This window comes from Saccopteryx leptura, chromosome 2 (genome assembly GCF_036850995.1).
Source record: "Saccopteryx leptura isolate mSacLep1 chromosome 2, mSacLep1_pri_phased_curated, whole genome shotgun sequence".
Lineage (NCBI taxonomy): Eukaryota > Metazoa > Chordata > Mammalia > Chiroptera > Emballonuridae > Saccopteryx > Saccopteryx leptura.
Window position 1 is genome coordinate 12,453,613 of NC_089504.1, and position 15,514 is coordinate 12,469,126.

The following is a 15,514-nucleotide window of genomic DNA, read 5'->3' on the forward strand; positions in this document are numbered from 1 at the left end:
TTGCTCAAACCAGATGAGCCCGCGCTCAAGCTGGCGACCTCAGGGTCTTGAACCTGGGTCCTCTGCATCCCAGTCCAACGCTTTATCCACTGTGCTACCACCTGGTCAGGCCCCCTCCACTTTTGAAGGAAAAAAAGTGTATCTTATAGAGCAAAAAATATGGTACTTTAATATTTGATATTATTCTAAAAGTCACAAATTGGCCTAGCTAGTCAGTGGCCAGAGTGGATAGAGCATCACCTTGGGACGCTGAGGAACCCTGAGGTTGCTGGCTTGAGCGCACGGTCGCTGGCTCAAGCATGGGATCATAGACATGACCCCATGGTTGCTGGCTTGAACCCAAAGGTCACTGGCTTGAGCCCAGGATTGCTGGCTTAAGCCCAAAGGTTGCTGGCTTGAGCAAGGGGTCACTGGCTTGGCTGGAGCCTCCTGTTCAAGGCACATATGAGAAAGTAATCAATGAACAACTAAGGCACTGCAACAAAGAATTAATGCTTCTCATCTTTCTCTCTTCCTGTTTGTCTGTTCCTCAAAACTAACTAAATAAATTGTTTCATTAAAAATACACATTGTAGGCCCTGGCCGGTTGGCTCAGCGGTAGAGCGCCGGCCTGGCGTGCAGGGGACCCGGGTTCGATTCCCGGCCAGGGCACATAGGAGAAGCACCCATTTGCTTCTCCACCCCCCCCTTCCTCTCTGTCTCTCTCTTCCCCTCCTGCAGCCAAGGCTCCATTGGAGCAAAGATGGCCCGGGTGGTGGGGATGGCTCCTTGGCCTCTGCCCCAGGCGCTAGAGTGGCTCTGGTCGTGGCAGAGCGACGCCATAAAGGGGCAAAGCATTGCCCCCTGGTGGGCAGAGCGTCGCCCCTGGTGGGCGTGCCGGGTGGATCCCGGTCGGGCGCATGCGGGAGTCTGTCTGACTGTCTCTCCCCGTTTCCAGCTTCAGAAAAATACAAAAAAAAAAAAAAAATACACATTATAGGCTCTGGCCGGTTGGCTCAGTGGTAGAGCGTCGGCCTTTCGTACAGAAGTCCTGGGTTCGATTCCCAGCCAGGGCACACAGGAGAAGCTCCCATCTGCTTCTCCACCCCTCCCCCTCTCCTTCCTCTCTGTCTCTCTCTTCCCCTCCCACAGCCGAGGCTCCATTAGAACGAAGATGGCCTGGCGCTGGGGATGGCTCCTTGGCCTCTGCCCCAGGCGCTAGAGTGGCTCTGGTCGCGACAGAGCGACGCCGGGAGGGGCAGAGCATCGCCCCCTGGTGGGCAGAGCGTCGCCCCTGGTGGGCGTGCCAGGTGGATCCCAGTCGGGCGCATGCGGGAGTCTGTCTGACTGTCTCTCCCTGTTTCCAGCTTCAGAAAAATACAAAAAAAAAGAAAAAAATACACATTGTATACTAAAAACTGCTGAGTTGTATACTTTAAAAGGATAAATTTTATGGTATACAAATTATATCTAAATAAAACATTAAAAATGATATCACATTGAAAGAAAAAAAACAATTCATATCAACTCTGCACAGAGAAGGATTTTCTAATGTTAACACTGGCAGAGGAGTAACGGAGTTTTTTTTTAAATTATTGGTTTCATCTATATAACTTGAAAACTTATGTATGTCAGAAAATCAGGAAGAAGCCCTTTCTGGGTTGCTTAGTGGATAAACTGCTCTCCTGACACACCGAGGTTGTAGATTTGTTCCCTGGTCAGGGCACGGATGAGAAGCAACCAGTGAGCGCACAACTAAATGGAACAATCACGTGGAACAAGAAATTGCTGCTTCTCTTTCTCCCTCTCCCTTCTCCCCCCTTCTCTCTCTCTTTCAGTCAATGGAAGAATTGAAAGCAAAATCAAAAAGAAAACTGAGGCATGCAAAGGTGATTGAGCAAAGTTTGCATCATATGTAAGAAAGTTAAAGTTTAAATTTTTAATATAAAAAAGACTTAGTCAAATTGGCATATAGTCAAATGACATGAAGAAATAACAGTAGAATAAATAAAATTTACCTATAGACAAGATAACAATCGATTAGTAAGCAAAAAATAAAAAATAAAAAGTACCATTTCTTTGCTTATTTTGCAGCAATTAAGTCAAAGATCAGGACAGAAAGAGCTGGTAGGATGCAGGGAGAGGAGACTCTGGCAGGAAGTCAGCTGGAATGTAAACCGCTAGCAGTTTTGTTAACTCTTGGCAATATGTATCATAAGCCAGAAAAATGGTCCACCCAGCAACTTCACTTCTTAACATTTATTTTAAGGACCTGGGGAAATCTTTATAGATGGTTTATTTCCAATGATTTTCATTGTGTTATTACAGGGGTCCCCAAACTTTTTACACAGGGGGCCAGTTCACTGTCCCTCAGGCCATTGGAGGGCCGGACTATAAAAAAAAAAACTATGAACAAATCCCTATGCACACTGCACATATCTTATTTTAAAGTAAAAAAACAAAACGGGAACAAATATAACATTTAAAATAAAGAACAAGTAAATTTAAATCAACAAACTGACCAGTATTTCAATGGGAACTATGCTCCTCTCACTGACCACCAATGAAAGAGGTGCCCCTTCCGGAAGTGCGGTGGGGGCCGGATAAATGGCCTCAGGGGGCCGCATGTGGCCCACGGGCCGTAGTTTGGGGACCCCTGTGTTATTATAATAGTAAGAAAAATCAGAAAACTCAAATAATCCAAAATGGAAGATTATATATAAATGTGGCACCTACTTCTGCTATAATATCAATATTAGTTATGAAAATACTTATGAAGATTTAATATTAATAATGTGGAAAACCTTCATCTTCTAAGATTATGTGAAAAAATCAGCATCTTAGTATCAGATAAACATACAGAGAAAAAGATACATAAGAATTTGTGTCAAGTATTCACAGTGGTTTCTTTTAAGAAGGGATTTAAAATGTCTTCTTTATATTTTAGACATTTACTGTAATGACATGAGCGATTTCTCAGTTGGAGAAAAAATAAAACAGAGTTTAAGAAATAAAGACTAAAGACTGGTTACAACTAACAGATAAGAAAGGGAATCACCTGTCAGAGACAGAGATCTAATCCCAGTTATGTAGACGAATCTCTTAATCTTTCTGTGCCTAGGATCCTTTTCTAGAATATTCTTGCTCTTTGAAGCCACACACAGATTCTGCATACTTGGTGTCATATTCTATATGTTAAGACCAAGGAGTGACTTTCTTCCAAGGCAGGGTCAGAATTGGTCCCTGAAGCTTAGTAACTTGACTGAGGTCCTGACCTGCCTAATCTTGCTATCCTTTTTTGTTGTCGGGAAGAATTTATAGTCCTGCAGTATTCTCCTATTGGGTTTCCTCCTGGAAGCCAAGTGTTTGCTGGTGTTTCTGGTGTTCCCAACTCTGGACAGAACCTGCGTGAATACACATACTCACTCAGCAAGTCAGCTTGCACAGTGTCCTTGGCCTGTTGGTCCAATTCCAGTCCTGCAAAGTCAGAATCTTCACTTTCTTGAATGTGCTTGTAAGGTTAGACATCCATCCTATCTTGAATGTGACTCTTTTAAATTTATAATGCTCAACTCCATGGAAGCCTGTTGAAATGTCTGGGATTCTACTCTGGGTAAGGACATTTTATGGGGAGGAACATCTTGCCCAGCCAAAGAGTCTCCACAGAGCCTTCCTTATGTCCTTGTTCCTCAGGCTATAGATAAAGGGGTTCAGCATGGGGGTCACCATGGTGTATGTCACAGATGCCACTATTCCAGTTTTGGCTGAGTAGGAGGATGAGGGCTGGAAGTACACCAGAAAGAGTGTCCCGTAGAAGAGAGTGACCACTGACAGGTGAGAGCCACAGGTAGAGAAGACTTTGTGCTTCCCCCCAGCAGAGGGGACCCTGAGGATGGTGTGGATGATGTGGGCGTAAGAGACCAGGACACAGGTGAGAGGGACCACGCCTGAAAGGGCTGCTTCAGTGAACATCACGACCTGAAAGCTATGCGTGTCTGAACAGGCCAGTTTGAGGAGTGGGAGCAGATCACAGAAGAAGTGTGGGATGGAATGGGAGGCACAGAAGGAGAACTGAGACATCAGGAGGATGAGTGAGAAGGCCAGGAGGTGGGCACAGAGCCAGGATACAGTGACCAACCCCAGGCAACGTTGGGGACACATGATCATGGTGTAGTGTAGAGGAAGACAGATGGCCACGTAGCGGTCATATGCCATCACAGCCAGCAGGAAATCATCCAGCAGTGCCAATGCCATGAAGAAATACATCTGCATGAGGCACCCAATGTGAGAGATGGTGTGGTGCTGTGTCTGGAGGTTCACCAGCACCTTGGGGACAATGGAGCAGGAGAAACAGGTCTCAATGAAGGACAGGTTGGCCAGGAAGAAGTACATGGGGGTGTGGAGGTGCTGGTCAGAGGCTATAACCAGGATGATGAGCAGGTTCCCCACCATGGTGAGCAGGTACATGCCCAGGAAGAGGGTGAACAGGAGGGGCTGCTGCTCTGGGTGTTCCGAGAAGCCCAGGAGCAGGAAGTCAGAGACGCTGGATTGGTTCCTAATTCTCATTGAAAGTAAAACATTTGCAGAAAAATCTTGCTTAAATATACATAGGTTCCAAAAAGGTGTATCATTCAAAGGCTTTTATCTGTTCTCTGCGTTCTTTTCAGAGGTCACAGAGATGCACTGGGTCTCTTGGCAGTAGGAGTGTAAACGTGGACAGAGGTGAGACCTCGTTGGGCATGATTTTCACATTTTAGCTTCTAGTGTGTCGTCCTGTAGACCTCCTGGGTGAGGTCAAACTGGAGATTAGCTGGGAAAAACTTAAGTTTTAGTGTCCCCCATGCCACCTTTTAATAGGCAAGCTATCAATTTCGTAGGCTTATGATGTTTGGGCATATGTGTTTACTAGAAAATTACTAGCAGAGCTTTCTCTCTCTCTCATGTGTATAAGGTTAGAAAAGAAATAACTAGTTACACAGATAGGTTATACCTGAGACTCAGGTTTTCTGGGTATGATGGGAGTATCTGCCCTCTTTTACTTTTGAAGACCCATGAAATGAGTTAATATGGATAAAATTACTTTATGAACTCAGAGGCATTTTGCAAATGAAAGTTCCCATCATCATCATCATCATCATCACCATCATCGGTCCTTTGGAGTGTTGGCTTTGGTGTCCTGTGGAATAGACAGGAAACTTTTCTGTCTGTGTTTCCTCCACAACTTACATGTCCTCTTATCCTCTGTGAGCTTCCATTTCCTAGTCTGTGAGTTATGTGTGTACTTTGCACACTTACTGGGGGTGATCAATGAGAGGACTTAGTAAAAGCACTAGCACAGAATAGGCCTTCAATGAGTTGTGAGAAGTTATTAATATTACTAGTGTAGTAGATCAAATGGAACCTGGGCTTCCTATGCTTTGGAAACTGTTAGAGAACACGCCTCCCAGCTCTAAACCCTCATTGTTTTTTATATTTTGGGTAAATTATTTATTTTCTCTGTACCTCATTTTCTTCATTTGTAAGATGTGGACATAAACCTGCCATAGAGGATTGATAAAAGCATCAAAATGCCAGACTAAGTTAAAGGTTTCTTTTAGGACCTGTGGTATAAAACCAAAAGGAAAGATATTACCTTGTGCATTTGGTTGGTGTGGAAGGGTGAACACATGGGCAATGCCAGCCAGCCTCTGCTCATGTCATGCTTTCTGGTGGGGTGATAGAACACGCTTCCTCTGGGGCTGACGGACCTCCCTTTGGCCACCAGCCCTCTTGTGTGCTGTAACATTGAACACATTTGCTCACTCTTCTTGGCCTCGGTTTCTGCATCTGCTTGAAGGGGACAAGAACAATGTCTAACTCATAAGATTGTGAGGATTAAATCAATAAGAATTGGACAGACTAGAACAATGACTGGCTTATATCAAATGCTGGCCCAGCGCTAGCTTTTCCTGATGTTGTTTTCTCTTGATGGAGCTTACAAAAGGAAGGTGTTTTCTGGAATGATCAATTAGTCCTGTGAGTTTTCCCAGGACTTTCCTGCTTTGTAAACTTTCCTGCCCTGTGTAAACTGGACTTCTTCTTTGTCACCATCTGTGGGAAATTGGACATTGGAAAGTTTCATTTATAGAGTGGTAAGTGCCGTTATCATCAATATCATCATGGTCCTTGGGTGACAAAGGCTCTGACCTAGCAATGCCAAGATAATGCATCCACTTTGATATGTGCAAACACAGGTTTGAGTCGCAGCTGTGCCATCTTGATTAACTCATTTAGCTTCTCAGAATCTCAAAACAAGCTTAAATAAATCTACCTCAAATAATTCTGAGACTCAAGTTAAAACATGGAATGGGGGTTGCTGAGCTATTGATTTTTGTGGGGATTGTTACTCTTGTTGAGCGGTGCCATAGAATGATTCTGAAGGCCACTCACGATCAGGTAGGCTGAGAGTGAATTGTGCATGCATACCACAGGGGTCCTGAGCACAGCTGTTGCACAGTTTGTCAGGGGCTTGGGGATGGCTGACCAGCACTGACTGCAGGCTAGACTCTCAGGGAGTTCATGAGTATTAAATTAAGGCCCTCCTCATGGTGGTTAAAAGAGCCAGGTTGTATTTGGCTGAGAGTGAGGAAGGGGCAGAAAAGGAGGAAGAAATTGGGGAGGAGATGTGTGCGCGCGTGAGTGTGTGTGTGTGTGTGTGTGTGTGTGTGTGTGTGTGTGTGTGTGAAAGAGAGAGACCAGTATAGAGACCAGTATCTCCCATGTCTACCCTCAGGTCTTACCTGGAAATTCTGACCATCCTCAGGTCCGATCGCAGCACCAGGTGTTGGGTCTGCCTCCTCTCTTTGGTTTTCCTTTGCTACTTCTCTGCAAGAGGGCTTGCTGGACCCTCAGTTTCCTTCCTTCCGTGTGACAGCAGCACAGACTAGACTCGGGCTGGAGAGACCTGTGCTCAGGTGCTGAGGCCAGGAAGAGCTGTGGGCTCTTCACAGGCAGTGTCTCCTGGGACCCAGTCCCAGACCTCATAGTTAGCGACAAGATGGGGCAAATGTCCAACCACCCAGCTGTCCCCTCCAGGCCCTGGATTCCTGAGTCCCAGCAGTGGGAAGAACACCTTTGTTTCACAGCGACCAGGCCCAGTAATCCCAAGAGCTCTGCTCCTGGTGCCCCTCTCCTGGGCATGGGAGTGGGAGGGCTTCATCTGCCCCCACCCTAACCTGCTCCAGAGTCCACACTCTAAATCAGAGTCCAGTCCTCATAAAGAAAACCCATGTACGGTGTCTGAGGGGTATGAGTTTTAGTAGGATGATCACTTGATATGTTATATAATGTCTAGTCACTGGATGATACTGTATGTCAACTGTAATTCAAAAAAGTTATTTAAAGAAAAGTCAAAAAATTAAAATCCTATCATTGTAAGACAGTCATATACTTTACATAGTGTTCCTCTAGATATTGTCAGTCTAATGTGTACGCTGTACACTTGAAACAAATACAAAATAACATTGAAAGTAAACTGGAATTGAAAAGAGAACACCTACCATTTGCAAGCAAAAAAATAGTAATAAATGAATTGAACAGCTTTGCTATAGGATGGGCTGCACAATCATTGTCTTCAAATTTTTACAGTTCTGCATGCAGAAAAGTGAGCAAACTCATTCCCTGTGACCTGAGCAGCTAGAGATATGACTCGTTTATAAAAATATGCTGAAGTAATAGGGACCTCTCAGTGTAAGATTCATTTAAGTTTTTTTAAAAAATAAATTAATTGGTGACATTGGTTAGTAAAATTATATAGATTTCAGGTGTACAATTCTATAATCATCATCTGCATATTGTGTTGGGTGTTCATCATTCTAAGTTGTCTCTTTCCATCACCATTTCTCCCCCCTTTACCCTCTGCTACCTCCCCACCCCCCTTCTTTTTTTTTTTTTTTGTATTTTTCTGAAGCTGGAAACGGGGAGAGACAGTCAGACAGACTCCCGCATGTGCCCGACCGGGATCCACCCGGCACGCCCACCAGGGGAGACGCTCTGCCCACCAGAGGGCGATGCTCTGCTGTGACCAGAGCCACTCTAGCGCCTGGGGCAGAGGCCAAGGAGCCATTCCCAGCGCCCGGGCCATCTTTGCTCCAATGGAGCCTTGGCTGCAGGAGGGGAAGAGAGAGACAGAGAGGAAGGAGGGGGGGGTGGAGAAGCAAATGAGCGCTTCTCCTATGTGCCCTGGCCGGGAATCGAACCGGGGTCCCCCGCACGCCAGGCCGGCGCTCTACCGCTGAGCCAACCGGCCAGGGCCCCCACCCCCCTTCCTGCTGGTGATCACCATCTTGTCGTCTGTGAGTTTTTATTCTCTGCTTAATCCCTTCGCCTTTGTCACCCACCCTCCCATCCAGCCCCTCTAACAGCTGTCAGTCTGTTCTCTGTGTCTATGAATCTGTTTTCATTTTGTTTACTAGTTTATTTTGTTTATTAGATGTTACATATGGTAAAATTATATGTCCTTTGCATTTCTCAGTCTGGCTTATTTCACTTAGCATAATACTCTCCATGTCCATCCATGCTGTCACAGAAGGTAAGGTTTTCTTTTTTTTTACAGCTGAGTAGCATTTCATTGTGTAAATGTAGCACAGCTTTTTTATGCCCTCATCTACTGATGGGCACTTGGGCTGCTTCCAGATCTTGGCTGTTGTAAATAATGCTACAATGAGCATATAAAATACACAGAACAGTTTTCTTATGGTTTTACCAGCTATGCACATATACAAAACAATAATGTATTGTTTCTATAGGGGTAGGTGAAAGTAGGTTTATAGTTGTGAGTATACAAAGCAGTTTATTCTTATACTATTACTTATTTATTTATCATCACATTATTTATTATTATTATTATTAATCTACTTTGCCAACCCTTGTATTTGCCTTTTTTTTTGTCATACATGAGTGGAATCAGTTAGCTGCTTTTGTGATATTACGTTTTCAACATTCATGCATACTGATTCTTGTAGCTACAGGTCATTCTTTTCCACTACTGTGTAATGAAGATGCACACTCTCCTACCTTATAGCATTGGGGTTTTCATTTTGGAATTCAGAATTTTTCTATTTTAGAAAAAATACTATGTGTGGATCATTATTTATATGATACAGTCTGTAGGTTATAATGCTACACATTATAATAAAACACTAATATTTATATTTTGGCAAGAAAACATATGAATGTCATAAGTTAAGTATGATAAATACACATTTTTAAACAGCCCCATGTCAACCCAGGTCAGATTCCACTACAAAATGAAACTCTGTGAAGTACCTTCATTAATTTTTGTATTTTCGGGTTGCATCTAAGGGGTAGTGAACTTACACTCCATTGTGGAATGGTACCATCATGTATTTATCCATTCCCACATTACTGGATAGTTGAATTTGTTGCCAGGTTTTTGACATTTTCCCCCAAAACTGTTTATTATCTAAAGTGGAACTTCTCGTATTCTCATTAAAAAATAGGGGGAAAAATGATGTTTGAATAAATTGCGCTGGCCTCCATTATTCATTTCTTCTTAAAAAAAAATTTTTTTTCTGCAGGGAAATCAGAGAAACATTTTAGATTACCTCAGCAGAAATAGCTAGAACTGGGATTTTGTTCTCTATTTCTTTTATATCAAGTTAGGTTATTTTCATAGGTGAGAGAGTAAAATCACAGTAAATGTATTCCATTTTGAACTCAAGAGCATTCTTGCACAGTCTCCTGGTGTATCCATCCAAGTTTCTCTAGGGTATGTATGAGGGAGTAGACCCCATTTTCAAGCTCATTGGTTATGCATTAATTTGGATCTTCTGAGAAGCAGATTGAAGATGGGATTTGATGTATGGGAAACTTATTGAGGAGGAAGCCAGAGAAAGGGAGAGCCTTCAAACTCTGATGCATTTCTGAGACCTGTGGAAGAAAAGAGGGAAGGAAGGAGGAATGAGTTAGGAAGAGTCTCAGACTACAGCAGAGAATTAAGAAAGTTTTGACCAGCCCTATGGTGGGTGGGCATCCTAGAATCAAAGTCGTCCATCAGGAGAGTCCTCTCTGTTTCTGGAAAGGAGCCTGTCTTGGTTCCACTGTCAGCTTAATCATTGGCTAGGTGCAGCCTGTGTAAGTGTGGCCCTGCTCAAAGCTGGGGGTGGGTGGGGAGTGGCTGGGAGGTTCGGGAGCTATACTCCCACCGCAGATGTGAGTGGTGTATTTTCATGACTGCCACAGTCTAAGCTGCCTGCCTCGCAGGTCCAGTTCTCCCCATGGCTGTGGCAGGCCGTTCTTCCATGGATATTATGGGCCCCTTTTCCTGAAGGGAAACTTAGATGATGGAGGATAGTGGGATGAACCTCCTTCACCACAGTTTTTAAAAAATGTTTATTTTATTGACTTTAGAGGAAGGGAAAGAGAGAGAGAGAGAGAGAGAGACAGGGACAGGAACGTCGCTCTGTTCCTGTATGTGCCCTGACCAGGGATCAAACCGGCAATCTCTGTACTTTGGGACAATGCTCCAACAAACTGAGCTATCCAGCCTGGGCTTGCCACAGTTGGTTTTAAAGTTGCAACTAGTACCCATCTTCACCATCCTTCACTCTCCATTCTAACTTCCCTTTACCCTCAGTTGTCTCCTCAGCGGGTCTGGGGGACTAGCCTGGTGCTGTGGCCTGAACCGTCACTCCTGGTGGGGGCTGAGACCTTGCTAAGTACACCCTTCTCTGGCCAGGGCTGTCACATTCACAGTTACAGTTGAGAAGGGAGGACTGAGAGGTGCCCAAGTTAATCATCTGCCTCCCTTGTCCGAAAGCAATCTTGCCCTGACAGTTGACTTTGGTCTTAGAAAATGGATTCCTCAAATTTATGACCAAGTCACTCCACTGACTGGTCCTTTCTCCTTCACCCTTATTTCTTCTAAAAACTCAATTTATCTGCCTCAAGTTATAAAGTTCCAAACACTATCACAGTCATAATAACTAACTTTTCTCAAGCACTTACAGTGGGTCAGGTAATGTGCCTCTTGCTTAACACAGATAGTCAACTCATTTAATTTCCCCAAAACTGTAGAGGCTGACTCTGGTATGTAGTCCTTTTCACAGATGAAGAAAGTGAGCGTTAGTGAAAACAAGTAGCAGAGCCACATCCGAGCCCAAAACCGTTGTTCTTCTTAGCTACTTCTCTACATCATGCCGGAGCTGTCCACTGGCTGCCCTGATATAATGCGCATGCTCTGAGGTAATGTTTAACCTGCTGGCGAGGCTAGTCAATCCTTTTACACATTGCATTGAAGTGGATCCTTGGAAAAACTCCCGATCAGTTAGGATCCATTTAATATATTTTTTTCTCATCAGCCTTTTTGAGGTGTATTTGACAAACAAAATTGTACATATTAAAGGGTACAAATAATGATTTGATATTCACGTACCTTGTGAAATGATCTCCACAATCGGATTAACACATCCATCAAAGCTTGTGTCCCTTTGAAGGTCCATGGCAGTGTAAGTCCTGATAGTTGTCTTTTTTTTTTTTTTTTTTTGAAATTCAAGTGCCTGACTGAGGTCATGATTGGCCTGGTATCCCCTTAGAGATGGTTATCTCAAAGAATAGACATGTGGTCATCCATCCTACTCAATAAACAGCCAAAATGCCTCACCCACCGCTCTAGGCTCGTTTATTTTAGAGATCTTCCTTGGTTTTGGTTACTGAGCATTTGGACTACTTGTTTTTTTGTTTTTCTTCCCATGCTCTGAATTACCATTCTTACATTTAAATTCACCCATACAAAGTGAGCTCTTGAAACTCTAGGCCCCACCTTTGACCCCCATGAAAGCAGAACCCCAGGCCTAGGTGTGCTCTCTTTCTCCCTTTCTACCCCAATCTCACTGTGTGACCTGTGTGCCGTGTGCCGTGTGCTTGCCACAACCTGTGAGTAATAATAGTCTTTCCATTTGACACACACAACCACATGGTAAGATGATTTATTTTATCTATTTTATAGACAACAAAGTGAGACTTAGAAGAGATTTAATGACTATCATGGTTGCATAATTTGTAAGACTGACTTCCAATTTAAGTTTTTTGATCCAGAATCTAAGGATTATATGACTGTGCTGGTGCAACTGTTTCCTACAGCAAATATGTCAACAGCTTCAGAGAAGCTATGAGCTATTCGAAAGGTAACAAGACAATTCACTAGCCAGACCCAAGGGGTTTGTGCATAAGATGAATAACTCATATAATGAGAACACTGACTTACTGAGGCTTCAAGTGAGCTGGACCACATGACTAACAGATTAAAAAAATATTACTACAGAAGCCTTTACCCGCTTTTCATAGGGACACCAATTATATAAGACAGTACTGGTTAGGTATGTGACACGTGTGGGCCAGAGACTGCAAAAGAAAAAGAAGGAAACTGTGTGTAATACAGTGAGGTACCAATATGTTTCTCATTTTATTATTTTAATTGAAAAAGTAAAATAACCTTTTATTGCAGTTATCTCATCCCCACTTAACTGAACTGTAATTAATTTTGAAGAAGGGGCTATGATTGACACATCTGTGCAATATTTTCATAATTAAGTACAGTTCCTGGCACAGAGCAGGTGCTTTATGGGTTCTTGTTGCATGAATGGATGCTGAGAAGTACCATATGTGGGTTGGGTTATTCTTCCCTTCTAACCAGCTTTTTCAAGGCTTGTTTCATGTCATTATTCCTAAGGCTATAGATAAAAGGGTTCAGCATGGGGGTAACTACTGTATAGATGACAGTGACCACACGGTCCTTTGTCACTGAGTAAGTGGATGAGGGGCGAATGTACACAGATATTATGGTCCCATAGAATAGTGCCACGATGGTGAGGTGGGATCCGCAGGTGGAGAAGACCTTGTACCTGCCTTTCCCAGAAGGGACCCTCAGAACAGCACGGGTGATGTAAACATAAGAGACAATAATGAAGATGAAGGGACTCATGATCACAAAGGAACCTTCTGTGAAGGCCAAAAGCTCATTGACAGAGGTCTCTGAGCAAGAGAGTGTTAGCAATGGCTGGACATCACAGAAGAAGTGGTGGATGACATTGGTCCCACAGAAGGAGAGGCGGGCCATGAGACCCGTGTGGGTGAGTGAGTGAAGGTGGGACACCACCCAGGATGCCATCACCAGCAGGAGACAGCGCTTGGGGCTCATGGCCATGGTATAATTCAGTGGGTTACAAATGGCCATGTAGCGGTCAATGGCCATGGCAGCCAGGAGGAAGCTGTCAGTGATCCCAAAGGCCACAAAGAAGTACATCTGTGTAAGACAGGGGGCAAAGAGGATGGTCCTTCTCTGAGTCAGCATGCTCACTAGCATTCGTGGCACGATGACAGTTGTGAAGCAGATGTCCACCAGGGACAGGTTGGCGAGGAAGAAGTACATGGGGGTGTGGAGGCGGGCATCCCCCCGGATGGCTGCAATGATGACTGAGTTGCCAGTCACATTGACCAGGTACATAGCCAGGAAGCAGGCAAAGAGCCATACCTGCTGTTTGGGGTCACTTGTCAGTCCCAGAAGGAGGAATTCAGTGATGTGACTTTGGTTTTCCCTTGGCATTGGTGTCCTGACGGTAGAAAATGGGAAGGAAAGTTAGGCATGTGTTCTGAGTTGGAATATTCTGTCATTAAAACTTATATGAGTAGTTGGTATAGTTGACAGGAGTATGGATTTTGGTGTTACAGAGGTCTGGCTTCCCATTCTGGCTCTGTCACTGCATAAACATGTCTGAAAAGTGCTTTGTAAATGAGTAGGTGCTATAGTAAGCACTAATTATATAAGTAATATAAAACATGAGTAATAGAAAATAATCTTTACATTTAGTATACAGTGCCTGATTTAGCTAGTTAAAGCAGAAGGAGGTAAGACAGAGACTCTGGTTTCTCTTCAGATTGAATAAGTCTTTTGCCTTTTATTAAAAAATAAATATAAAGGAAGAGAGAAAGAGAGAATGAGAAAAGGGGAGATAGATGATAGACAGACAGATAGATAGATAGATAGACAGACAGAGTTGGGATGGTCACTGAAAGGAGAGGAGGGGAAGTACAGGAGATGTTAGAATTTTCACAACCAGGTTCCTGAGAGCCCAGCAAAGCCAGGTGACCATTCTTCACCCAGTATTTTTTTTTAAATTTATTCATTTATTTATTGTGTTTACATAGATTCTAGTGTCTCCCTGAACGCATCCCCCCTCCCCTATATTCCCCTCAACATCTCCCTTACCCCCCTCCCAATAGCTCCCTCCCCCCTTCCCTTCAGGTTTAATTCCATTCCTCAGTTCACATTGTTCCTTGGATTCCTCAAATGAGTGAGACCCAGTATTTTTTACTTACTCAAAAGTCTGTTGATGTGGGACAGGAGACTAATTTGTTATCAGTGCCCTAGTTCCTACAATGATTTCTATGTATCCTCCTTGATTCCAAGTCAGGCTGTTTCTGAGCTGAGATAATGGTAGAAATGGAGAAGAAGAAAAAAGAGGCAAGGGAGGCATGTATGATTGTGTGTGTGTGTGTGAGTGGCATGTGTGTGCATGTGTGTTAGGTAGTCCTGAGGGCATTGCCCAAGATGTTTTAAAATAACTTCTAAAGATCAATACAAAAAAGCCAATAACCCAATTAAAAATGGGCTAATGACTTGAACAAACATTTCTCCAAAGAAGATATATAAACAGTGAGCAGGTACATGAAAGGTTGCTCAACATCACTAATCATCAGGAAAATGCAAACCAAAACCACAATGAGGTATCACCGCACACCTGTTATGTTGACTAGTCTAAAAAAACACACAAAAGACAAGAAGTACTGGTGAGCACATGGAGAAAAGAGAATCCTGCAAACTGTTGGTGGGAATATAAATTGGTACAGCCATTATGGAAAACAGTATAGAGGGTTCTCAAAAAATTAAAAATAGAAGAACTACCATATGACTCAGCAATTCCACTGATGGGTATTTTTATCTGAAGGAAATAGAATCACTGTCTTGAAGAGTTATTAGCACTCTTATGTTCATTGCAGCATCATTCGCAATAGCCAAAATGTGGAAACAATTTAAATGTCCACTGACAGATGAATGGATAAAGAATGTGGTGTGTGCCTATAATGAAATACTATTCAGCCTTAAAATTAAAGAAAATTCTGTCATGTGTGACAACATAGATGAACCTAAAGGACATTATGCTAAGTGAAATAACCCAGCCACAGAAAGACAGTACTTCATGAGTCCACTTACATGAGATATCTACAATAGTCAAATTCATAGAATCAAAGAGTGGAATGGTGGTTTGCAGAGGCTTGGGGAAGGGGGAAATGAAGACTTATAAATCAGGCATAATGTTTCAGTTAAGCAAGATTAATAAGTTCTAGAAATCTGCCTTAGAACATTGTAACTTCTACTCAAGAATAATGTATCCTGCAAACTTACTGTATTTGTTTATTGTTTCTAATAGTTATTTCTAAGAGTTTTTAAGGTTTCCTATATAGAATCATGTCATCT

The 15,514-nt window shown here is 43.2% G+C and overlaps 2 protein-coding genes and 1 non-coding gene across 5 annotated transcripts; 1 reads left to right on the forward strand and 2 right to left on the reverse strand.

Moving 5' to 3' along the window:
• The first annotated feature begins 979 nt into the window (after window positions 1-979).
• Window positions 980-1,055, forward strand: TRNAE-UUC (transfer RNA glutamic acid (anticodon UUC)). The gene has a single exon. It is a non-coding gene; the product is annotated as a tRNA-Glu (tRNA).
• A 1,612-nt stretch (window positions 1,056-2,667) lies between these two features.
• LOC136392899 (olfactory receptor 1G1-like) lies at window positions 2,668-6,863 on the reverse strand. 3 transcript variants are annotated; one of them, XM_066365582.1, is made up of 3 exons: window positions 6,759-6,863; window positions 5,612-5,805; window positions 2,668-4,763 (listed from the first exon to the last, which is right to left on the reverse strand). In XM_066365582.1, the coding sequence occupies exon 3, from the start codon at window positions 4,543-4,545 to the stop codon at window positions 3,604-3,606; it is 942 nt and encodes a 313-aa protein (XP_066221679.1). In that variant the 5' UTR covers window positions 4,546-4,763; window positions 5,612-5,805; window positions 6,759-6,863; the 3' UTR covers window positions 2,668-3,603. The 3 variants fall into 3 exon arrangements, with proteins under 3 accessions (XP_066221679.1, XP_066221676.1, XP_066221678.1); XM_066365579.1 differs by having other exon boundaries at window positions 2,668-5,155; XM_066365581.1 differs by having other exon boundaries at window positions 2,668-5,155; window positions 5,612-5,808.
• Window positions 6,864-12,509: 5,646 nt separating this feature from the next.
• Window positions 12,510-13,582, reverse strand: LOC136392900 (olfactory receptor 1L6-like). The gene has a single exon (XM_066365583.1). The coding sequence runs from the start codon at window positions 13,580-13,582 to the stop codon at window positions 12,653-12,655; it is 930 nt and encodes a 309-aa protein (XP_066221680.1). The 3' UTR covers window positions 12,510-12,652.
• Window positions 13,583-15,514: the final 1,932 nt, after the last annotated feature.